This window comes from Pleurodeles waltl, chromosome 9 (assembly GCF_031143425.1).
Source record: "Pleurodeles waltl isolate 20211129_DDA chromosome 9, aPleWal1.hap1.20221129, whole genome shotgun sequence".
Classification (NCBI taxonomy): Eukaryota; Metazoa; Chordata; class Amphibia; order Caudata; family Salamandridae; genus Pleurodeles; species Pleurodeles waltl.
The window spans coordinates 1,047,481,105-1,047,506,798 of record NC_090448.1 but is presented as its reverse complement, the minus strand read 5'-3'; the positions used below and the strand labels follow the sequence as shown (position 1 = coordinate 1,047,506,798).

Below are 25,694 nucleotides of genomic sequence, written 5' to 3'. Positions count from 1 at the left end.
TGCTTCAGCCAGAATCTGTCTGCAGCATGCCATAGTGGCAATCGTTTCAGTCTAGTTTGGATTATTGTAGAAGCATTCATTTGAAGTTCCGTCTAACATATATCAGTTGCACTTGTATAACCATTAACACATATGTCCTCTGCTGCCGAAGTGACATTTGCGCCCATCACCTTATACAATTCAAAGCCCTGTGAATGGTTAGCTCAGTCTTTATGGGCACTGTCCAACTTCTTGTGACCAGAATGTTTCAACACTATGTCCAAGAACAGATCTGCAGTCCAATAATATTAATCAGTTTTGCATCGGTCAATCTGGAAAATGTAAATAGGTGGATTCGTTTTAGGAGTTCATTCAGCCCTGCTTTATAGCACCATGCATCAGTAGAAATCAGCTCAGTGTGTCAGTGTCATAAAGCCTCTTGGTTGGCATACTGGAAATAAAGCAACCATTTCACCTCTACTTTGGAAATTAAGTCAACACCTTCAAAGCCTGCTTTTTTCTGTAACCCTTTCTTTTAAAATAATTATGTTATTACATTGTTCCATTGTTCAGCCGTCTGTGTTAGTATTCTCTCTAAATGTTTCTTAAGCAGAAGTATGGTGAACTTGGGGATTCAGCTATTTCAATGTTAAGGATTTTAGTGAAGCCTCACTTGGTTACAAATAGAGATGTGTGTCTGTGAGAGGGTGTATTGAAAGTGGCAGGTCACTACTGGGATATGGCTTTGTACACAAATGGGCTGTGGTGGGACTTTCTTGATCAAGACATGTGGGAGCTGCATTACTTGGTACGAAGTGAACTATATAGAAACCTAGGCAAGGATCATCTTACAAAACAGCTGTTTTGGTGGGGAAATCTGCTAAGGGAATCGATCATAACATGTAAAGTGATGCTTATTTCAATTTCACTTCACTTCTGCTGGAGGCGGCTGCGATCATGGATGCTTGGTATGGTCGGGCAACTCCCGACCCTTAGCAGCCATTAAACTGCTGATTGTGGTAAAAGTAAAGGAGTTGGGACACCATTCACCCCTTGCCCTACTCCCACTGCTCAGAGGCAGCCTTTCGGTGAAATCCGTTTCTGGGAGCAAGGCTAAGAAAAAGTATCAGCAGTGGGAATGCTCCGCCCGGCATGCAAGGTGTGAAGCACAATTCACAGGAGATTGGAGTATAATGCCTTATTTCTGTGTGAGAGACCCAGTCATTCCAGTTTCTGGGACTTGCGCCTCAAAAGTCGTGTAGTGCATTCCCTCCCACAAGCTCCATTTTCCTGCTTGTAAAGGGAGCCATCGTAAGTGACGAGGTAATGTAGGAGGGAGCCCAGGCCAGCACCTGAGCAGTATATCCTGGTGCATAGTGCAACCCTGATGAGCAGATGCAGGCCAGGCTTTATACATAGAGCAGCCACCAGTAGTAGATGGACACCAGGCCTACTACACCGAGCAGCCTAGCTCTGCAGCAAGGAGTCTGAGCCTGGTACACGAGTAAACAAATTGCTTTCTCATTTGTCGAGCGCTGTCCAAGAAGAGGACACTAAAATACTAAAACAACGAGCAGGGAGGCAAGAGTGGATAAACATACAGTTTAAACATACAGTTTAAGGTTTTCGTGTGCCTTTTAAGTAAGTAGCTCTGAATTCTTCGAAATGTGTCGGGTGTTATTTCATCCAGTGCCAGAGTTTTATGGCTCTTTCCCCATACGATCAGAAAGTGATCAAGTGACTGAAGCACACTTCCCAGTGCTGTGCACTCTAACCGTGTTCAGCATGTACATCGCATAGCCCTCTGGTCTCGGGCAGTGCTCCTACACAGCATTTCAAATAGGAGTGAATGGTCAGTCACCTTTTCCTCTTGCGTACTACTGTCAGTAGCAAAATATAAATATTCTCTGAAGTGGAAATAAAAAAGCTTTATCAATAGAGTGTGCAATAAGTCATTTCTTTCCAGCTAGATAGCATCCGACCAACAGGCTAATGCTGATGATCAGACCAGAAGACAGCCACACTAAGGGAGCTGCAGGAGTCTAAATATGGATAATCTATTGTTGGAGTACCAGGAGCTGTTGAGAACCGCCACTATATGTCAGTTTATCATGGAGATTGTGATGGGGGCAACATAAGCACCTCTCAAGGGTGTTTCTCCACAGAAAATGGTGACTAGGATGTCCTTAGGGCCAGGCCCCATTCTTTAAGGAGTCAATCACAAAGATGCATTGCACTGTGCTCATGAAAATGTGGGTACTGGGGTGCAAGGAGGAGTAACTACTGGCTGTTGCATGAGAGGCACTCTGGGGCTGTTTAAACAATATAGGAGCCAGCATGGTAAGGAATAAAGGAAACAACAGCAGCCTGCTAGCATACAACACCAGATTCAGGTAGGAGGATTACAGGTCTTGCAATGTCTGCAATTACCTCAGGATGAATTGGGCATAGACTTAACATGTAGTTAAACGGGAAAGAGAATCGGCCAAAACTGGTAGAAAACAGGCTACATGCCTTACGACACATTAGGCATTTAATAATTATTTTGCTAAAACATACGCTCATCTGGCTTGATTTGCATCGAGGATTTCATCAATAATTTGTTGGAAGATTTAAGTGAAACTACTTACTGTCTAAATGCTATAAAGCCACCCCATGTAAAACGGATGCCAAAGCAGCTCACAGACCGTGTATGTGTTTGAAAGCCAAGGAGAAGGAACAATAGGACAGCATGCTGAGGACCACTTGACATGCAGCCACAGTTGTATCCTTTGTACTGTTTCATGTTTTGAAGTTTTTCTATTCATAGTCGGTTATCCTGCAACTTGTAACCTGGAGGAGATGTGAAACAAAAAGAGAACATGCTTCACAATGGTTCTACAACTAAGTGATAGTGTGGTACCAAAGAAACATCAATTTGTTGTGTTGGTGGATTTGAAGAAAACAAAATGGAGTGTGAAGGAGGCACAGATTCCCTAGTACAGACAACCATCAGATATGATTTCGGGAGAGAGAGTATTGGGCCTCCACAACAAAGATCCAAAAATCAGTCAAAGATGAGACATCCCCTTTGATGGTACTGCATAGCACACTGACAACAATATTCATATTTCAGTATTACTGAGGTGTGTGGTGGCTCATAGGCAGACACTCTTGGTAGCAAGCAGTAACCAATTCCAGCTAACGAAAAATAGTATATGAGGGAGGTGGCCAGGCATCTACGCTGCACATGTGCCAAAGAGTAATCTACCATTTATCCCAAAATACACTAAAGAGTTATGAGACATTTTTGGATTTGTTGTATTTGGGGAGGGGCGGGGGAGGCAGAACTGACGTGGACGGTGCAGAAATTGAAATGGCACAGTCAAAACGAGTGAGGCAGGCAACATGCTGGGCACAGTACAACTAGCAAAGTGTAAACCAGAAAAACCTACAGGGCAAAGGCATGCTGAAAAAGAGAAGGCATGATTTCGATGGGGGGGGGGGGGGGGTTAGAGATTAAAGCTTCCACCGTGTGTTGGACATTTCCAGCCTCCTTCCAGAAACCCCTACAGAACTGCTTTTGCACAGCTGTTCAGTAGGGTTCCCCCAAACAGTGTGGTGAAAGACTTCGAGCACCAAAGCCTGAATGAGTAAATTTTGCCCAATTAATTAGGAATCCCATGTAACTAGGTTACAATCTTTAAACAGTGGAAATATCACAATAAGTCTTGGCTAAGAGAGAGTCACTTTTTAAAGCATAAACCTTCTTCCCGAACCTGTAACAAGATTTGAGAAAAAAACATTTAAGTCCAAATTTCTAACACAGAGGAGATCAAATGTCCTGATGGCTTACAGGTGAACTTCATTACTCAGATTTCCCTTTATCGTCCCAGTCCTTTAAATAGGTGGCCACACCTCTCCACAAGCACAGCGTGACTAACCTTACATTTTTACACCCCACCCCTTTGCTTCCACAATATTCCCATACTCCTCTGGAATTAAAGGGGACGAAGACCGTGTCACATCTTATCATCTTAAAGGCAAAAGCAATCGAGATTGCAATAACAGGAGGGAGGATGGATTTAAGTACTAGAGCAAGGAGTAATACAGATTAATTGGATAACAACCTGGTACTTACCTCCTCAATTCCACCTCATCTTAGTCCTTATATTAATGAGGATATACAAATTCCAATTACATCACAACCTGCAATAAAATCCTAACTCTGAAATAAAGCCAGAACATCTATATTTAATCAAAGAGAAATCATAGCATTACATCAGAAAAAGTAATTTTACAAAGCAGTGTTTATGACTTTAGTCCTAAAGTGCAAACATTTTAATTCATCAAATCTAAAGTTTAGTTCTTTCCAAAAGTTGAATTGACCACTCATGTAGCTGCACCTCGAGTAGAGGCACGGTAAGCAAATACCAAAAAGAAAACAGGGACTCTCTTACTTAATCCCCAACATTTATCCCTGTTTTGTTCCATAAGGCAGCCCAGTATTTCTGGTGCAGATTGCTTCCAATAGCACTAGGTTTAGGCAAGGAGCCACACTGCCTCACTAAAGTCATGTACTGAAAAAAGGAAGTCCTGCCTACATCCTAGGGTGGTATTCCAAACCTGGCCTATAAGAAAGAAGACCTGCTTCCAAAAGGTATGGTTAAAGCCAAGGCAGACGACCAGTGGCTTCTTGTTACCAAACTCAATCCAGTGATGCAGACTGCGCCCGGACCGACAGACAGGGAGTCCCACACCTGTCATAACCACCTGGAGCTAGGCTCTTAACAGGTAAACAGTGTATGTATGTATGTGAAATTTATAAAGCGCATTCCGGCTCGAAAAGAGCATCGAAGCGCTAGCATAAAAGGTGAGAAAACGCCGAAACAGACAAGAAATAACAGGGAAAAAAAAAAAATGGAGATACCCAAATAGAAGCTAACAAGGGAAAAGCCATGTTTTAATCAGTTTCCTAAAACTTAAATAACTGGATTCTTTCCTAATATTCAGGGGAAGCAAGTTCCAACATTTTGCTGCGGCCACGGTGAAAGCTTTATCCCCCCATTTGGCTTTGTTGGTACGAGGAACCTGAATTCTATGGGCCTTAGATGACCTAAGATATTTCTTGGGTTTATACTAACAGAGCCTGGTAGTCAAGTATTGAGGACCAATGCCGTGAACAGCTTTGTGAGTCAAGCAAAGTGTTTTAAAAATAATTCGCTGAGCCACCGGAAGCCACTGTAGTTGTCTAAGGCTACCTCTGACTGAAACCCAGCGAGGAAGATTAAGGACAGCTCTAGCAGCCAAATTCTGGATCAGTTGTAATTTATTCAACAAGGCTTTGGCCAGATTAGGAAATAAAGCATTACAATAATCTATTTTGGACACAACCAAAGCTAAGGTAGCAAAGACTCTCCATTCATGTTGAAGGAAAGACTTTCCTTAGCATTTTAATAAGCCATAAGCACATTATTACAGTGCGATTCACCTTACTTTTAAAAGATAGGTGATCGTCAAAGATAATTCCTAGATTCTTACTGACAGAGTGGGAATTGGAAGAGTACCACAGTCTGTCAGCCACCAGCGTGAATTCCATCGCTCGTTGCCCGGCCCGAAACAAAGAATTTCAGTTTTGGCAACGTTCAGTTTAAGCCAGTTAGTCTTCATCCAATTGCGGACTGCTTGCATGCAATTATTAAAACGATCCGCCACCTCCTCCCAGTTCTTATTAACTGGGATGATTAGCTGTGTATCATTCACATAGGAGATCGGGATAAATCCAAAGGACCGAATCAAATTACCCAGCGGGGCAACATAGATGTTAAACAGGGTGGGGCTCAATGAAGACCCCTGCGGAGTCCCACAGGGTAATAGATAAGGGGTAGATCTAAAATTACCACAACTAACAGTGGTCCATCTGTTGGTCAAAAAGGATTCCAAGAGTTTAAGAGACTGCTCTCTAATACATGCTTGATAAAGGCGGGTCAGCAGAAGTTGCGGAGAGATAGTATCAAATGCCGCCGATAAATCCAATAGAACTAAAAAAGCCCCTTGCCCTTCATCTACCATTCTCCAGATGGTCAGAAAATGAAATAAGAGCGGACTCCGTGCTATGCGCCTTTCTAAAACCATGTTGAGAAGGATCTAAGCCTCCCACTTCCACTAGGAATTCTACTAGTTCCTTATTCATGAATTTTTCCATAATCTTTGCCAGAAAAGTGAGGAGAGCGATTGGCCATAGATTATTTAAATCCTGGCTATCACCATATGGCTTCCTTTTCAGGGGGACAGCCGTGGTCTCCTTCCATGAAGCAGGATAAATCCCAGTATTAAGTACCTCCTGAAAAACGGGAACTAGTGCCCGAGACATAAGGTCGGGGGCCAGTTGAAAAGTGGAAGGGGGCAGAAGTCCAAAGGGGAGCCTGACTTAATTTCAAGAATCAGTTTTCTGATGCTGTCCTGAGTCGGAATTTGAAAGTCAGATAACATTTTACGGCCAGCTTGAAGATCCGGGAGCACCGTAAAAGATTGCTCCCTAAACGCCTCATGAGGAATGAAATTAGCATGGATTTGCAGAATTTTTGTTCTCAAAGTGCCTGGCTACTTTGTCACAAAACTCTTGGGAGTTTTCCAATTCAGATGGGCTAGAGGGAGTAGATAATGCCTTAATCACTTTAAAAAGATCTCTAGGGACATTTAATGCCTCCTTGATTTTTACAGTGTAAAAGTTAGATTTAGCTTTAAAACTAGCGGCTTTATAGATTTTAAGATCAGACTTCCATATGTCCCTTTCCTCTGGGACAGGATTCAATTTCCACCGTCGCACCTGTTGACAGTAGTTTCTCTGGAGGATTTTAAGTTCGCTAGTGAACCAAGGTTGATTAGGCTTCTTCAGGCTACAGGGCCCAAGAATCTTAGGGGGAGCCAGTTGAGCCATGGCAATTTCAACACCCTGATAAAAGCTGTCTAACAAAGGCAAAGACAGTTTATTGGCCCTATCAGTGGGCTTGTGGGGAGCCTGCTACACCTCCATATAAAATAACCGTGGGCACTAGATACATTGCATTTACAGAGACCTGCATTGATTGTTCAGGCTAATACCATGGTTTATTTCAAAGAAACCCTGTTACATGGAGCCTTTAAAAAGAAAGGTGACTAGCAGTCCATTCACAGAGAGTGAGCATACTGTGTTCATTTTTTTTTTTTAAACACTTTCAACGATTTAAACATGGGCCCACTTGACGTGCCCAGTTTGTTTAATGGTTTAATAACAACCATAAACACATTTATCTGGTTCCATGTTCACACCTTGGATAGGGCCATGATTTCTGTCAGATTGAAGACACCCAGGAAACAGAGAAAGGACCCTAAAACCAAAAGATTCACATTGCTGTCCAGTGCATTCAAGTTTTCTCTCTATTTGTGTTGTGCTTAATGACAGTTTATATGGTGTTAAGGTATTTTCAAACTGGTGGTGCTCTATGCATGAACTAGGAAGGCCATCAGTTCACTGGATCTGATGCGTTTCAATGTTTGATTCAAATCTGCAGGTCTTTTTGTATGAACTACAAGTTATATCACTCGATTAGATCTGATGTTTGTTTCCAAGAGATTAGTATAGCCATTTCTCAATTTAAGTGGTTTGTAAGGCATAGTTTGAAGCTAAATGGTGTTCAGTTGTGGGAGATCCTGGGCTGGGGCAAGGAAAACCCATGTCTGAATTACAGTGCTGTTAAGTACATGTTACCCACAGATTTGTGTTTCATAAACTGTCTTTGAGATCCTCCCTGCCAGGTATACAAACACATCCCCGGATCTACCCCAATTTGTCTGCCGAAAGAAAGTTACTCAGTATGTTCCAAACAGTGTTCTTTATTCAAGCAATCTGTCTTTTACACACCCCAGTGTGGATAGGTGACTATATATTTCCTATTACGGGGCCTAGTATTTGGGGCTTGCTGCCTTTGGATGATAGTAAAGAAAATTACTTGTGTGATTTAGAAAATAACTAAAAGCTTTCATGTTTATTAATTAAGAAATTAGGTAAATGCTTTCAATGTTTCCTGTTCTCAACATAGAATTGAAAAATTGGTTATTACTTATTTAGGGATCTGAGCACTAAAGACAATTCAGTATGGAGCATGTGCAAAACACAAATAACAAGCATGGCCACTGACAACAGATTTAGTTCACTCTGGAACTAGTCCTTAGCTGGAAAGGCAGAAGAGAGCACTATCAGTTAAGTGGAAGAATTGTATTGCAGAAGAAGTGTACTAAAGAAAAAAAGCATGTTCTTATCTGAGGACTTAAATAAACAGAATGGAGCAAGGCATGCAGTGAACCTGGCAAATAGACCAGACCAGCCATGTTTAGCCTCTGTTTTAAGGCAGCTTACCCTGACTGGGTGCTGAGCCACTTTAACCAAGAAGCACTCTACAGGCCTACTTAGTACGGACATTTCAATAAATATAAATTCAAGAGACCTGGGCATGAGTGTAGCACACCCAAAAAGAAGCCGTTCCTAGAGAAAGAAAGAAAAAAAGATTGCATCTGTTGTGCAGGAAGGTTTGGGGCTTATGGTTGACAAAGATACTTTCAATCCAATTTATAACAAAGAAATTAAGTGGCTGTACAGCATTTTTTTTTTTTTTTTTTTACAGGCAAGGGTGACACAAAGTACAACTGAGGATAAGAGAAAGAAGCCTACTGCATAATCAATATTTACCAACAATTAGTATGTGCCAAGAACGGGTGTTTAAATAAAAAAAAAAAAAAATACTGGTCAGTGCTTCTACTAAGAATGCAGAGGGCTGTTGGCTCTTTTGAATATAGAATATCACAATAAGACGAAAAAGATTAATTTCAAATTCATGCTTCACATACCTAAATAAGGAAATTTATATCAAATTTCTAACTGAAACATAGATCTTTAATCTTATTAGGACCTACCAATTCGTAATGATATTATCGACTTTTGGATCTATTCTTGAGAGGCACAGCAAACAAAAAAAATTGCAACTAATTTGATGTATGACATCCATCTAAGCAATAGTATAGTATAGGTATTCAAACTGGTGGGCCACTTTAAATTATCCCTGGAGGTGGCACCAGAAACGAGCCAAGATAAGCATCTTGGCAAAAACTCTTCTGCTTTTTAGTAAAACGCTCTGTAATGAGCCATCAGTAACCTCTTTTGTCACTCATATCCTGTCCGGGAGTAGGTCTCAAGGGGGAAGGAACTCCAAATAAACTTCAGCCCCCTAGACTTACAATTTCTAATAAAGGATCACACTGTGGATAATTTTTTTACACCTTAGAGACATCAGACTGTCTACATCTAGCATGTTGAAAATTATGCACTTGACTGCATTTTTTTTTTTTAAAGATTGATTTCTTGATTATTTTTAGAGCTGCCGATTTTATACGCTGTGAAAAACATTTTTGTTATACTGGGGTGGGGGCAGATTAATTTAAATGAGGTGTGGGGTCAGAAAGATTGAAGACCACTGGTATAGAAGCGTTCATTAATGCTAATAAGCAATGGGTCTGGCATGATAGATTTAGGACAACTTTGAAGATTTAAAACTACATCACTTTTTAGGCTGCCATAAGCTTTTCTATTTGCAGCAACATTTTGATTGTGCTTTCCACATTTTTAAGAGAATCACAATTAGCCTCGGTGTAGTTTTCGGTCCCTTTTTAATAATGGTACTAAACAGAGTACCTGCTTCTCCTAATGTTTGCAGCATATTTCAGAATGTATTGCTTTTCGTACAAATCTGACATGAATCAAGACGCTTAGTTCGGTTTTTTGGGGTCAGTAGTTTAGAGACAGAAGGAGGCACTTTTCCTAAATGATATATGGGCTTAATTAATTTAGATTGCTGCAAAACGTTAAGTTTAGACAATATTAGAAACGGTGGGTCCAAATAATGTTACTCACAAAATATAACATAGAAAACTGGCTGAGAAGCGAAGTAGGTTACTTGGAGAAAATTAGTAAACTGACCTCCGAAATCCATATAAAAAAATAAAATGTGGACAACAAAAAGGAGACAACTTTTGACAACATACATAGATTTTGGAAACTGGAAAAGAAACTAGCTTAGACACTTTGTAGATTTCATCCCTCTGTTGAAGACCTATTGTGCAAAATACCTAGAGTGAGCTCTGAGTCAACATATTGCTCATCATTTCCTGCTTTCTTGTCCGCATCAGTTGGTTCTTATATGATGGCGTTCATGCTTTTTCTTGTATTGCCCCTCCCCTGCTGCATAGCTGCCTTACTATCCTTTTGATTGGGCCACCTGTAAGCTCCATTGCTCTCATCACCTGTAACACTCTATAGAAGAGCAGGTCTTTTCTTGCTACTTAACTCATGTGCTGCTTCCCTCTTACATCCCTGCCTCCTACACTGTGTGGCGCCTCACTCTGCAATCTTGTAGCAGAGAGAGATGGGGGAGGGGCTTGCTGCTCCACTAGTCCTGCAGCATTTCAGGCAGAAAGCATAATTAGCACAACTAGGAGTGAGAAGTCTATTCCCAGAGGCCATAAAATCTGCTCATGGTTTGCTGCACTTGTTCCTAATGGCTGAAGCATTTTTTGCTAATTTTAGACTTTGCCAGACAGTTGTTGCACTCTTAAGTACCAATAAGTCCTCTGTGTTATTTTCAAGTTGGGCAATGTACAGCAAACTTTAATTCTATTGAGTTTCATGTGTGAACGGTATTTAAAAAAAACTGTTTATAAAGATTAAAAAAGTGTAATCTGTTGTCCATTTTAGAGATAACTTAGGTTTTGTTTGTTTTCCCTTAAGTATTTTCCCCTTTACTTCAACAGTGCTTTACAAGTAAGCACTGGCAAAGCCAATAGCATAGCAATCACATTATAAAGACATGACCGATTGGCTTTGCCAGTGATGGTTTATTATAACTGCTTAAGTATCTGCCTTTGGAAAGCTTTAACGATCTAAAATGTGCTAGTGTAAAAGGTGCAAAATATATGCTTACGTATGCTTCAACGTCGTATGTGCTGCATATGTGCTTTGTCAACAAAAAAGGAATTGGTTTTGAGTAAAGAAAAAAAGTCACAAGTATAAAAAATGATAGCAGTTCATACACTTAACTATGTGTTAATACAGAAACACATGCAAGTGTTCCAAGGAAATTTATACCACTTCAAAATATCATTAACAGCCCTGTCCATTATGTCGCAGATGGCTGAGGGAGTGGACAATTTACTGGACCTCCACTGATACTCTTCTCAAAGGGCCGTTTTTCACTTATGTTGATACTTGAGAAAAAAAAGTTTGCAGGACAGATATCGCCGGTATTTAAATGTACATTCTTCAATTAATTATCGTATAAGCTTTCTCAGCATAAACAATGAACATATGTACTGTTCACATCCTTAACGTAAATATTTCAAACTGGGGGTTAACATACATAGTTGCAGGAAAAGCTACAAAATGTGCCCGACTTTACATTAAAATACTTGGATCAGAACGTGTTGTATACCAATAATTAATGCACATGCAATGATTGGAATAAATTGCACATTCAATAAGTAAAGATATTGTAATCCTTTATTATGAAAATTATAAAGAGGAATTATAACTGAGTAATGACTTATTTTTAAGTGGAAAGGGATGTGGGAAGTGCAGAACACTAATTTGGAATTTAAAAATCCTCAGTCATCATGATCTGCTGTTTCCCACACGCATGATCCTCCAGATACTGCGTGTATAATTTTGCACGGGTGAAATATCAGAAAGGGGCGGGAGGGGCGTGCAGAAAAGAGACCTGCATGTTATTCTCCATTCTTGCCAGTAAAATTAGGAATTAAGACATAAACCTCCATAGGAAACTGGTGTGAAAACTGTTTCTTCCCTGTGACTGTTTTGCCCCTTAAATCTCAAAACGTCAAAATGAGAGGCCCATTGATTAAACAGATGCTAAATCCCTCTCCAGCTATGCCTACCCTGCACCTTTTTTTAACCTGCTGTTGGAAGAAAGGACTCCTCCCCTACTAAGAGAATGTAAACAAGCCAGGCCTGTCATACCATAACAGATGGATTTGGACCAACACCCTAGACTCCATTATATGCCTGGGGGTGGGTTACTACTTGCACATTTTAGGATAATCCTCATGAAGGATAGCCATGTGCTGATTCGTTATTAGTGAATCAGTAATGTTACCAGTGACTTTGGCTTATCACATTAGTTTATTTCCCCTTACAGGAATAACAAAGTGCTTTAATAGAAGTGTTTTTCCTTTAGTCATTGCCTTAGTAAATGTGTTAAACTGAGTTCATTTAGATTCTGATTGAATGTCCACTTTTTTGTTTGATTCACAATTGTATTTTTCCACCCAAACACTTCTAGTTGTAAACATATATGAGAGTGTCTTTTAAAGTAACAGTTCAAGCAGGTTTGGGCTTCTGGTCACTTGAAACTAGGACCAGCGTGTATCTATAATGTATGGTTAGAGACTCTTAGAACTATTTAGAAGAGATGAAAAATGAAAAGGCAACTCAGAACAAAGAATTTGAGTGAGTTCATTTCTTAAGAATCTGAGCCTTTGCACGGTTAATTTTGTCCACAATATTATGGTCTGTACTCGGGGTGCATTTGGACAGGACTAGGTTCATTTCAGTTTCATTCTTGTGTTCAATTGCAGACTCTGCTGCCTGGTCCAGGTCCCCAACAAGAAGGGAGGCTTTCACTTTCTGCTCAGGGTTTACACGAGAAATGTATTTCTTGCCCTCAAATCTGTTGTGGTGTTTGACACATACTTCAACAAATGGGAGATATCCAATAGGAGACTTTTTGCTTTTGGCAAATTTTTCCATCTCCTCCCAGTCCTCTCGATCTGCCAAAGCAGAAATCTTCAACCACCAAAACATTTTGTCAGGTATTTTGAATTCCTTGTAGAGCTGTTCAGCTTTTTTGTGCATCCCATCCAGTACAAGTTGGGTGACTGTTTCATGTAGGGAATAATCAAGGTAGCTTTTGTCCAACTCTTCCTGTAAACGGCGCTGGATTCTCATAAGTTTGATTTGATCTTCTGTAGCTTTGGCAGCAAAGTCATTCTTGGCCTTATTGAATTCATCCACTGCATTTTGCAAGGCCCGAACACGTTCCTCAATTCCCTTTTCTGTTGAGTAACTGGATCGTATGTGGAAATTGCCAAGTTCCTGGTGATCATCATCTTGATTGTACAGATCTTTAAGTGTCTCTACTTCTTGATGTTTACAAAGCTGTCGATAGAGACTCAGTGCCACAGGCTGATTCTGCAGGGTCATAAAGAACTCTCCTCGGTTCAATTCATTTTTTAAATATGACACAACTGTGTACACAAGGTCAGTATCACCACTCTCGATGGCTTTATTCAAAGCTAATTTACTTCTTTTCATCTTCAATAGTAAAGGCACCTGTTCGCCCGACCTTGGCTCATATTCTAGAAGTTTAATGGCCAATTCGGACCTTCCACAGTCAAATGCCTTGGAAGCAATCTCAGAATAGGAGATTCCAGGGGTGTCTCCCAGTTTCTGGTTGATGGCCTGGGCAACCTCTTCGTCAGATTTCTCCTTCTGCTGAACTTTATAGCAAGCCCAGTGAGCCAAGATCCGACTGACCCCTTGGAACTCGGATAGCCTCAAATACTCACAAATCTTTAATGCCAGTGGGTACAGTCTCCGTAATACCAATCTGTCCAAGAGAATTTCAACCGTGAGCTGCTTGTACTGAAGATAGCTCAGTGGGATTCCAATCTGGTAGTCCCGAACAGCATTCAAGATGCGCAGATCGTGGCACATCTTAACAAATCCATGAGGGGGGAACTTGTCAATGAAGCACTTCCCGAAGGAGGCAGCTCGTAGCAGGGACTTTTGTGCGTCTGGCTCATACTCGTAGCCCGCCGCCTCGATGCACTGCTCCACTGCCTCCGCCAGCAGGTCCTGCTCCTTGATCTCCCGCAGATACTCGTCGGCCTTTTGGCATTCCTTTTCGTACTCCTTCTGGGCCTCCAGGAGCAGCGCCCCGGGGGCCATGGAAGCAATCTTGAAGATCTCCTCGCTGGCTTTGGGGATTTCATGCAAGAACTCATGGGTGGAGGCGGAGATGATGCGGACCCCATCTAGCTCGGGTACCAGGTGGGAGTCCTCGTCCAGCACGAAGGAGACGCTGTCGTCGGTGGTGTCTAGCACCACCAGGCTGCGGTCCCAGAGGAGCACCAAGGCATGGTGTTGGCTCCGCGGCTTTAGGCACCAGGCCATGTGGGACGGCGGAGCGCGCTGCCCGGCGCTGCGCTCGCACAGCTTCTCCTTCATGGAGGAGGCGCCCATCCAGACCCGGCCCGTGTCGGTGAAGAGCGCCAGGTACTTGTGGGTGAAGGAGACGGACATGGCCACGACGCTCCCAGCCTGCGGGCTGAGGCCAGGAGGGGTGACGGCCGTGCACGAGGTGCTGTCCAGCAGGTAGAGGTCGGGCCCGGCGGCGAAGAGCAGGAAGAGCTGCCGCTCGCGGTAGATTACCTCCCAACAGGCGGGAGCGGCCCGCAGCGGGGTGTCGGGCATGCGGCGCAGCCGGAGCTCGTCCACGCTGGTGGTGAGCGTGAAGCGGCAGGCGCCGGTCAGGATGGCCAGGCCCGTGCCGCGCTCGCTGTGGAAGAAGCGCGCCTGCAGCAGCTGGTTCTGCTTCACCTCGCTGCCCATACTGAAGTGGCGGCGGTAGCGGCCGCCCAGGTCGTGCACAAGCACCGTGCCGTCCTCCTGCACGCACAGTAGCTCCTCGCTCGCCGTCCATCCCAACTGCACCACCCGCCCGCTCTTCCAGGGCCCGCCGCCTAGCCGCTGCCCCGAGGCGGAGTAGATGTCCAGCGTTGGACGGCCGCCCAACGCCTTCTCCGGTCTCAGCAGCGCGATGGGCCCGCCGTAGGGGGCGGCGGCCACCAGGCTCTCGCGCAGGTCGGCGTCCCGCAGACTCCAGCTCATGCTGTACAGCTCCATCTTACGGTAATAGGCGCTGCCCAGCGGGTTCCAGTTGGCCGTGTACCAGGCCATGGCGGCGGCGAGGAGGGGAACCGTCTCTGTGACAGCCGCCGACGCTGTCAGACTCGGTGCGAGGCGGAGCTCACGTGATTGCACGCGCCTGGCTCCGTTGCAGCAGGGACTGCAACACTAGAGCGCGCGTACCAACAGTTCTTCCAGGCGGCGGCCATGTTATAAGTAGCGGAATCATAGTGCATAATGCTCGACGACAAACTCCACGAAGACTTCAAAGTAAGGCCAGTCCTTACAATAGCCCTGATGTTTCAATTACTTTTAATTTCAGGCGAGAAAAAAATGCTAGACAGCCCGTGAATAAGAACCCCATCATAGGGAGAGTGTGATTGTGGACGTTGTGTACTCTTCTGCTAACTTAATATAGTCATCACCATATTTAAAAATATATGTATTGCTCTGCTTCATAATTATGGAGACCGATTATGAACGCAGTTGTAAACGTTAACTGGGTAGTTGCAAGAACGTCATCAACTAATGTCGTAACTGGCTTCTGGCATAGCTATAACGTTTCCAAGGTCCATGCGTGGGTAGCCATTCAAGTCTACGCATTCTGGGACGTGTAGTTCTGGTTTCATTATGTGCTAAATTAGCCTTGAAGCACAGAATGCAAATTTAAAAAACCTTGGTTGGAGTAGCTAGTAACTCATGGACTCACAGGAAGATGGAATTCGTAAAAAGCAGCTGGCAAAACCTGTTCCGTAAGACCTAACAGCCAAGTTTCCTAGGTCCATGCGTCATGTGCTGCTCCAGCCCAAGGTTTTGATAAAATTCTGGGTCTTGTAGTTCTGTTTTATAATGGAATAAATAAGACTACCATTCTCAGAGCTCATAGTAAACAAGCATTTGTAATGCAATGGGTCTCATGTTTGCTCGAGTTAGAGCTATTAGCGTTGTAAATTCCTGACTGGACTTTTCTTGCCACATAAATTGAAAACGAAAAGTAAAACAGTTGACATAAACAAGCCAATTCAAATCATCATGGCCGCCGTGAGTGCGAAGGAGAGACACAAAAAGAAAAATAAGTTTTGCTCGCAGTCAAACATATCAGCTAACGTGCAACTATCCATGTAAAAGGGTCGATGCTCAGGCGGTAATATAACTGCCCCAAAAGGGGACAAACGTAAAGCATTTACCAATGATAACAAAGGATTTTTGAAAGGCAAGCCCATGAGCGAGTGATTGCGATGGGTGTGCAGTGGGCATGGTTAAAAGCTCAGAGATAGATTACAATATGTCAGAGCGCTTGCGCGCTCGACCTAAAAAAGTGGCCTGGAGCTGCACACCATGCATGGACCTGGGAAACTGACAGGGCTGGAAAGGTGTTTAGCCATTTTCTAGTATTAGTAGAGGTGAGACTATAATAGATATAATAGCTGTGAAAGCTGAAATAAGTGAGAATGAAACCAACAGATGACAGCTTATGTGTGAAATGTCAGTATTTTCAGTGCACTTCAGTGTGACATTTAACTAGATTTGATTGATACTTGTCAGGTGTTGAACAAATCAGTCATGGCCAAGTACGTGATCCATTTTAGATATTAGTGCCTCATGTGCAGTATTTTAGTCTAGAAAATACATTAGAACACTTGCAGTGTTCCTATAGTACTTATTCAAGGGCAGTAACCCAAGTCTGTTTTCTAACATGATTGTTGCTATGCAGTCTGGGACTTTTGAGTCCATTTTTAGGTCTCGCCTGAGAATGAGTATGTGCTGTATTTTTAGGGACATTTTGTTAGTTACAGGTGGATCAGAACCTACTATTGCTTACCACTGGTTGGCTTCATTGTCTCTTATTTCCTTGCTTCTCTTTGGTCAGCATGTTCTTGCTTCACTAACTCCCACCACGGCCCACAGCATGACCAAAGTACTGCCTCCAATCCTGCTCCATATTTTTGTTCCTTGGCCAGTTGTTGTTGGGGCAATGACAGTAGGGTGAGAAACAATGGGGCAGCAACAGGGTAAGAAGCAAAAGGCAAACAGCAACAACCAAGCAAAACAGGGCAGCAACAACAACTGGTGTTTTTGCCCCATTTTTGTTCAGTTGTCATTGTTTGCTCTGTTGTTTCTTGCCCGGTTGTTGCTTGATCGTTTCTTGTCCTGTTGTCATTGCCCCGTTATTGCACCATTGTTGGTTTCCCCTTTGGTGATTGCGCCAAATGCTCCGCTCTTCCCCTGCATGACTTGCACCCCCCCCCACATTCATGCTTGTGCCCTCCGTGTTCTTGTTTACCCCTCCCCTTCTTGCTTTGTTGCTTGTGTCTCTCAACCCCCATCCCATAAGCACAAGCATTGGCAAAGCCAGTAGGTCTTGCTTATGCAAAAACTATTGGCTTTGTCAATGCTTTTTTAAGCCATGTTGTACAACAGCCCAACTGCTGTGCAGCATAGCTGGAAGCAAAAAAAAGCTCTATGATGCAGCCAGCGCAATAGCACCAGGAGCCAGGCAGAGGACAGGTCTAGCACATGGAGCCAGGAAATCTGCCTTCTCTCAAAATGCACTCCTTAGGAGGCCAGTGAGCTTTAAGATAAGACTACTGGTGACTAGGGTTGGCCACTAGGAGCAAATCAAGGTCAAGATGATGAAAATTGGCCCAACTAAGCCAGAGGAATGGGCTTGAGAAGTCTGACATTTTTAAAACAAAAACGAAAGAAAAAGCACCAGGGAGTCAACACAACCCCATTTTTCCACATCAAATGGGGAGGGGTCGTGCATGGGGCTGCCTTCCAGAGGATCTTGTCTCAGGGACCCCATTCCCTGGGGCCCAGAGTGAGTCAGAGTGTCCCTGGAATCACATCCCCTGGGACACAGAAAAGAACACTACGGCCAGGCATGTTCCCTGGGCTGGGCATGTTGCCTGCCCCGAACCCTTGTCTGAAAGTGGGACAAGATGGCCACAGCACACAGAGAGTAATGTCCAACAGTAAAACGAGAATAGGTAATCCTGGTGTCGTAATGAGTTGGGAGAAGTATGAAGTTGAAGCGAGTCTCAAATCCTGTTTGCAGATGGTATCTTTATTTGTAAGTGTTCGAAATCATTGAGTCATCATGGAGATACAGCCAACACGTGTTTCGTCACACAGGTGACTTCATCAAGGCTGGGGCAGTTAGCCAATATGGGTGATGGTAGTACTTGGTAGAGAAGTTGCTCAATGATTGATTGGGCTTAGTATAGTCATAAAGCTGTAATTAGTATGGCTGCGCCAAGCAGCTGAAGGTAAAAAGTAGAACTTTGTTCTAGGGTACTTCTAGCACCCGTTTGGTGCCTACCGGGTAGTAAGGCACCGGGCCGCTTTGCACCAAACTTCGCTTATACTTCTGTATTCTATAAAACTTTTTGTTTACTACCTAGAGGTGCGGCGCCTCTCACCCTTACTACCTTGTCTGAAAGTGCAGGGTGCGCCCATCATGGGCGGTAGTGAGGAAGAAAGGCTGCTTCTACCTGGCCCGGAGTAGAGAAGAAAGGTGCTGGCTCCCGTACCACCAAAAAAAGGGAAAGAGGCTCTCCTTCTGCCTTCCCACTTACCCTATCTGCACCCGAGTGCCTGGTGGTCACTGTTCCCCCCAAAATTTAAACAGAAAGAGGAAAATGAAAAAGTTATCACAGGTTCCTGCTTCAGGAAGCTTTTCGTTATGTTTTCATTAGTCCACTCAAAAGAGAGCTACACACTGCCCTCGAAGGGGCTACATTTCTTATTTTTCCACTTATGGTGGCCCTACGATGGCTGGACCATCAATGCTTTTTAGAGTGCATATGGGGACTACAAAGAGCGCAGCAGCCCCACCTCCCTCCCCCCCCAAAAAAAGAAAGAATGTATTTAAAACTTTAAACTTACCTCTCTTAAGGCCTCAACATTATGACCCTGCAAAAGATTTTCTTTTGTTTCAAGAATTCCCAGAGCTGGGGCTTTTGCTCTTGGGCTCTGAAGTGCGGGGACCCCTTGAGCTTGGTCATATAACTACAGTGGCAGCCTAGTGCTATTAAAGTAAAACCAAACCTCTGACACATTTTTCTGAATTTGAAATTCTTTGCTGACAACATTGATATTGGCGATGAAATATTTGTCATTATAATAAATGCATTTTAACATAGTTACTGTGCTTATTGAATATGGTAATGTAATATGGAATAATGACATGGTTACTTTTATTTATGTGATGACACCCTGGCAAAGTCAGTCGGTCCACATTATCGATAAGGACACCCCTTATATTATTATTTTGCTTATAGTATAGGTGGGTGGATATTGCGATTAGAGGGTGCAGGACCCACTTGGGGTGTAATGTATTATGAATGTGCTGCCAAATTTATTTCCATCCACCTGATGCATACGTTTGTAATTTTATTTGTGATATGTAGTACTGTGTGTAATACAAGTATACTTTTCCTTTTTAAAAGAAAAAAATTGACTGGACAATGATTTATTGAGGGTTGTTATTGCGTACCAGGGAATTGGGATTACTAGCCCATGCCATCTCTGCTGAGTAGGCCTTGGACTGCTCTGCTTCGCTACCTCAAGAGAGTCAAGTGCTGCAATTGGATCCCAGTGAAACGACAGCTGTGACTTATTACTTGTAAAAGGCTCACATTCTTTATGAGGCAGGGTGGATCCTAGAAGGCGAAGGTGACCCCAGACACATCCATTCAGCTGGACGTGGTGTCTGTTCTGTGGTGGTTGCTCTTCAGGTTTAGGCAGATGGAGGGGGCAGCTCCTTCAAACCAGGCCCTGAATGGGTTAATAACCTGGCACTGAATATACTGCAATGTGTCTATATTATTTACCTTGTTATATTTTTAAGTTGATGGATGTTTACAAACTTTTTTGTATTATATATTGGTTATGGTGCATATAATTTGCATAAACTCCAATACTTTATAGGATAGTATTTAATATGGTGTGTATATATAAAAGAGGCTTTTATTTGTCACACTGTGCTTCCTTTTTTTACTGTGAGAAGTATCTTTAAATTATACTGTTTCTTCCAATAGGTTTACATCCACAACTTACATGCAAAAATTCTCAACATGTTGTAACCCTTAAAATACTGAATGAAAAACTGACCTTCCAATAACTTATGTTTTTTTTTAATCGACCTCTGCTTCTTTCTACCTTCTGTCTCTCTCATCTGTATACAAGTTACTCTCAAAATCTCATGCCTATCTGCCTTAAAGCTCTTTGGAAACCATAACAATATTCATTCCAGTTAGTAATGTTGTCTCACATAGCTCCCCTCTGATAATCACATCAAAGGAAACAAGCCCCCACATAGCATGCAAAACTAACCCCAATAACCAATTGACTGACCACTAACTAGGCTCTGGGTAGTGTGCTATTCACTGTAAAGTGCTTCGATGCCTCATCAGGAGTAGCAATCGCTATACAAATACAATTTATATATTATTATATTATAACCCAAATTCTTCCATAGACCAGTATTAAATGTGCATCAGTTTCTTTTACTTGTTTTTTGACAATCACTTGGATCTCTAAGCTGCATTTTTGACAGCCATTAGTTGTTTAAATTTCAGTGTAACACACAATGTTGGCATGATGTGATCACAAATCTGGAAATGTAGAATTAATTCGTGCTGCACATAGTTGAAACTGATTATTATGTTTGCTACTGCATATCTATCAGCATCAAGTCATAACATGACAGGTGAGCTGCATACCTGGCCGTTTGACTCTTTCAGACAGGCTTGTTGCTTTCTGAAGTTTGTAGTGCTCCTTTTTATATGGGGTGTTGGTTAAGAAGCCACAACTTGTTGACGATGTCGTACATAACAGATTTAGCTGTGCGTTTTTTAAGTGTATATCAACTTTACGTTATGGATAAGCAGCATTCTGGGGAGGAGCAGCAAAAGCTTCTATACTGTTTCTTAAAATCAGCGGTCTAAAAGCTGATAGCTTTTGTGGAGAAAATAAAAGTGAACATGAAATTCAACCCTGTTCAGTCCCAGATCGAAGCCCAGGACAAGAGGCAACAAGTTCAAGACCTCAGAATAGCTAAAAAAACAAAAACCCCAAACTGACCTCTGGGAGGGCTCAGCTCTAAAACCATACTCCGACAAAGGCACAGGTACACAATTTTACAAAAACTCAACAATATATCCACACTGCACATGTGTGTGATCAAGCTCAATGTGTCACAATGAATGAATTAATCTTTATTGTGTCAGCTATACAAGTGTAAGTCATACAATAAAACAATTTCACGACTTAAAATAGTACGTAAAATAGCAATTATAAATATTAAAACATAAAGGGCCACATGTAGGTAGCTTTTTGCACGTCGCAAACAGCGAATTTCGCTGTTTGTGACGTGCAAAAAGCACATTGCGATGCACAAACCCCGTTTTGCGATTCAGTAACCTGGTTACTGAATCGCAAAACAGGTTTGCGACTCGCAATTAGGAAGGGTGTGTACCCTTCCTAATTGCGGTTCGCAGTGCAATGTAGGAATGTTTTGTGACCGCAAACACGATTGCAAACCAATCGCATTTTGCACCCATTTCAAATGGGTGGTAACCCATTCGCAAAACGGAAAGGGTCCCAATGGACCCCTTCTCCGTTGTGAATGTCAATGTAAACATTTTTTTAGAGCAGGCAGTCGTCCTATGGACCACTGCCTGCTCTGAAAAAATGAAACGAAAACGTTTCATGTTTTGTTTTTGTAATGCATCTCGTTTTCCTTTAAGGAAAACGGTCTGCATTACAAATAAAAAAACTGCTTTATTGAAGAGCAGTCACAGACATGGTGGTCTGCTGTCCGCAGCAGGCCACCATCACTGTGAGGGCTGCCATTTGCATGGGAGTCGCAAATTGCGACCCACCTCATGATTATTCATGAGGTGGGCATTTGCGACTCCCTTGCGAATCGTAGTGGTGTCAGGGACGCCATCCTACATTCGGATTTGCGACTCGCAAATTGCGAGTTGCTCTGACTCGCAATTTGCGGGTCGCAAATCTGAAAGTTCCTACATGTGGCCCTAAGAACCTTATGACTTAACACTTGAATACAGCCTATTGTCCGCTTCCTGCAGTTTCGATCAGAGGCGGATATGATTGTCTACCCACAGGCTCCAGTTCCCAGTGGTTCCTGATGGTCACCCGCATGTCTATGGGTCTGTGAGCAACTCCTGCCAGTGCCTCTGTCTCAGGCTTTGTCCAGCGCCTGTGCTTTGTCCTGCCTCTCATCTCACAGCCTTACTGCTGTGATGGACCATGCAGAGCTGCACGGATGGAGTGGGCCCCTTGGAGGTTAATGAGGGCAGAAGGACCCTTCATGATATCCACTGGTAACCCACACCTTGCCTCTCATGTGTTAGCGGCAGAGCTGTCATTAGTGGAGGGCATGCATACGTCATGCCTTTTCCGGTGTTTAGCCCTCCTTGAGCGCACCGGCCAACTACTGAAAACATACGATGCTCTGTGTTTTCCATATGGTTTCTGGACTACTTTTTTCTATTTATTTCCTACGCAGCGCGATCTCGCTGGGCAGTAGTCGGGTGCTTTGCATCACATCGACCCTGTTACATGGATAATTGCATTTCTGCCGATAATACTTTTGACTGCGAGCAAACTTCTGTTTTACTTTTTATTTTCAATTTATGTGGCAAGAAATTTCCAGTTCGGAATTTACAACGCAAATAGCTCTAACTCGAGCAAATGCGAGACCCATTGTATTGCAAATGCTTGTTGAACTTAGGCTGACTGCGCCGGCCCTGCCAAGTGCCTCACATGTGCCTGAAATTCTTGGGTTCTTGCTGTAATGCAGTGGCATGGTTAGAATGCGCCAGTGTAACACGAGATGCATTTCACTCTGCAGAGCTGGAAGTGTAGCTTGAATTCTCCATCTGTCACTATTACCGTACACTGAGTTGCTTGCTTTTAGACAATTAGCACAAATGTATAATTTGAGGCCAATCTTCTAGGGGCAGATTTTATCAGTGCTGTGGCCTCAATAGCACAGTCCATCAAGCAGGCATTTGATTTAGACTGGATCATGTTTAAAATATAACGAAACGCCGACATGGATAGGTGTAATGTACATCTCTAGGATAACTCTTCTCCTATTTTTGAGCTAAAATAGTTATTAGACAACAATGTCCACTGCCTTTATGAATGCATGCTAGAACGAGTTTACAAAGGTAAACACGTTTCTATTAGTCAGATTGCCTCTTCATTGTGTTTTTATCTACCGCACACATTTACCCCATGCATCTTAATTTTTTGGTTAATATTTTTTGTGTTTTTAAAAGTGTGCATAAATATGCCATGGCATACATTATATATGCTGTTGTGTAGAGTGTAAAATCATACTTATTACCATTATCAAGAGTGGTGAAGGTCATCTCGACCAACTCAAAGATTCACCAAACAGCAGTTTAATGTTCCAACCTAACCATTGCATTCTGTGATGTGCATGAGTTGTTAGTAGCTACATGCAGCTTCGGGGAAAGAGCACCCTGTATTTTATCTGTAAGTTGGCCTCATGTGTTCTTTGTCCAGTGTGTGTAGCCAGGAAGCAGTGAGAAAATGATTTTGTATAAGGTTCAAATATTTTTTGCCAGTGCATAATGATGTCTATTACTCGAATACATTGTGGCTGAACTGAAGTGAGCATTGCTGTAAGGAAATAGAATGACTATAGAACAGGATGTCATTTCTCAGATAAATATATGACTCAACAAGAGTTATTGAGAAGCAGGTCTCTGCCAGGATATTGGTGCACCAACGTCCTTGGTTCGCACTCTGAGCAGTCACAGTCCAACGCAAGCAGGCGTTTAAGGCAGGTAGGCAGCAGTGGTATTTCCAGAGATGTGCCTGAAAAAGTATAATTTTTACATGGACCAAGCCTCTAGTACAAAGAAAAAAAAAGTCTGACAAAAACAATTTAAATACGTGGTGCCTCATTCTGGGTGCAGCGAGAACTTTACTTGCACCCGGTTTTTATTTTTAGGTTTTACGCCAGTTCCAGATTTTACCACAATTTCCTCCACATAACGCCAGGAAGAAATTGCGTGGGCAATACAGTTCACAAATCGGAATACAAACATATATAACTCATCACAGAGACGCTCTTACTCCCAATTGCCTGAGTGAATCTTGTTGTAAAAGGAACTCAATAATGCCCCCTTTACTTAACGTTAAACTTCATTAGATTCATGTCTCCCTCGCTGCATTCCTCACTGGGCAAGAATACCAACCTCTGGCAAAAAAAATACAAAGCAGCAAAAAACTACACCCAGAATAGCAGACTTCCTCTTCTTGTCTGACGTAAATAGTGGAAGTCATCATATGCTCTTGCCCAGTGGTTGCGAGCTGCACTATCTGAAAATAAAGCAGTAACTCAGATTACACACTGCATGTGCATAAAACAGGCGATCACCTCTCTGCTGTGTCAAAATAATCCCTTCTTTATAAAGCTCCTGTTGGTGTTTGCATGTAACTCCAAATGTTCACTCTTGAAATGGGGAATAATGTGGAGTGACGTCTTTGTGAGCAGTGTTACTGCCCATTATCCGCCTCTTTGTGGGTCCTGATTACAAGTACACTGTTGAATGGCATTTTGTTTGTGAGGAGAGCACAGTTCTAAGTGGTGCGACCTTTATTGTGCATAGTCGTTATATGATGCAATAAACTTTACATCATTGTTAATTTTCAGAAGGTCAAACCTGCCCAGTGTTAACAAGTTAAAACCCGATAAATACTATGAATTTTGGATTTGTTGCAGTAAGCATCAACATTTCCATGTTATATTGTATTTCCAGTGCAAAACGTGGAATAGGCGTTAATTTCTGTGTCGTATTCCAAACACTGCAGTGTTGTACTATATTGCAACATTGTTATGGTGCTTGCTACCTTTATAGTGGGGGGCTGAATCGCTTGTCTACATGGGTAGCATGCTACACTGTTTAGGATGTGTGGTTGGAAGGATGTTATCTTTGTTTTGATCCTGTGTGGGAAGTGTTTCCATGTTCTGCTAAGGATCAACGAGGTGCAGTTATCAGGTTATTATTCACCATGCATCGCAGTGTGATAGATAAAAAAGTGTGAGAGAGAGTTGCACAGTTTATGGTTTTTAGGTTGCAGCCGTTTGCAAAAGATTTGGGGACATTCAGAAAGTTGACCTAGGAATGTATTCTGCCCACTGATTGCTATTGGATTTGTGGTTTGTAACTCACATTTTATTGCTTTCTAATTGCTGGCTTTATTTGCTTTAGGCTGTCCAGGTTCAGTTCCTCCCTCCTGTTGCCTAAACTGTTGCCTAAACTGTGTTTTCTGTATCCTTCCACAAACTTGCTTTCTGTTAATGGGCCTGTAAATCTTTTTCTTATCTCTCCACATTTGCTGTGCATTCAAAGACCGAGTTCAAATGACAGACACTGTGTTCCAAGGGCCTTGTTTATTTTTCTGATGTCAAGGTGAGAGGATTTGTGTGACAATCTTCCTTGATAATGGGGTGTAGGAAAGAGTTTTTTCTAGCACATGACAATGTTTAAATGAACTGTGTAAGTATTTCAGAATATATCATAATTTCGAACGCACAAACAAAGCACATTTTTTGTTACTTCTGCTGTGCTGGAAACAAATACTTTAATAATATTAAAACAAATCAGTAAACAAGATAATGCAATTTCCACACATTTACGTCTGTGCACCGTAT

The 25,694-nt window shown here is 42.6% G+C and overlaps 2 protein-coding genes across 5 annotated transcripts in view; one reads left to right on the top strand and one right to left on the bottom strand.

Annotated features, from left to right (window-relative positions):
- FRMD6 (FERM domain containing 6) overlaps positions 1 to 25,694 on the top strand; it is an 802,352-nt gene that overhangs the window by 659,475 nt on the left and 117,183 nt on the right. The gene's annotated exons all lie outside the window — the stretch shown is intronic.
- On the bottom strand, positions 11,528 to 15,115 carry VPS16 (VPS16 core subunit of CORVET and HOPS complexes). Its single transcript, XM_069208643.1, has one exon. It carries the CDS (start codon positions 15,020 to 15,022, stop codon positions 12,518 to 12,520), a length of 2,505 nt encoding a protein of 834 aa, XP_069064744.1. The 5' UTR covers positions 15,023 to 15,115; the 3' UTR covers positions 11,528 to 12,517.

Excerpts from the sequence above, each read along its gene's own strand:
- VPS16 (XM_069208643.1), bottom strand. The coding sequence starts at position 15,022 with ATGGCCTGGTACACGGCCAACTGGAACCCGCTGGGCAGCGCCTATTAC.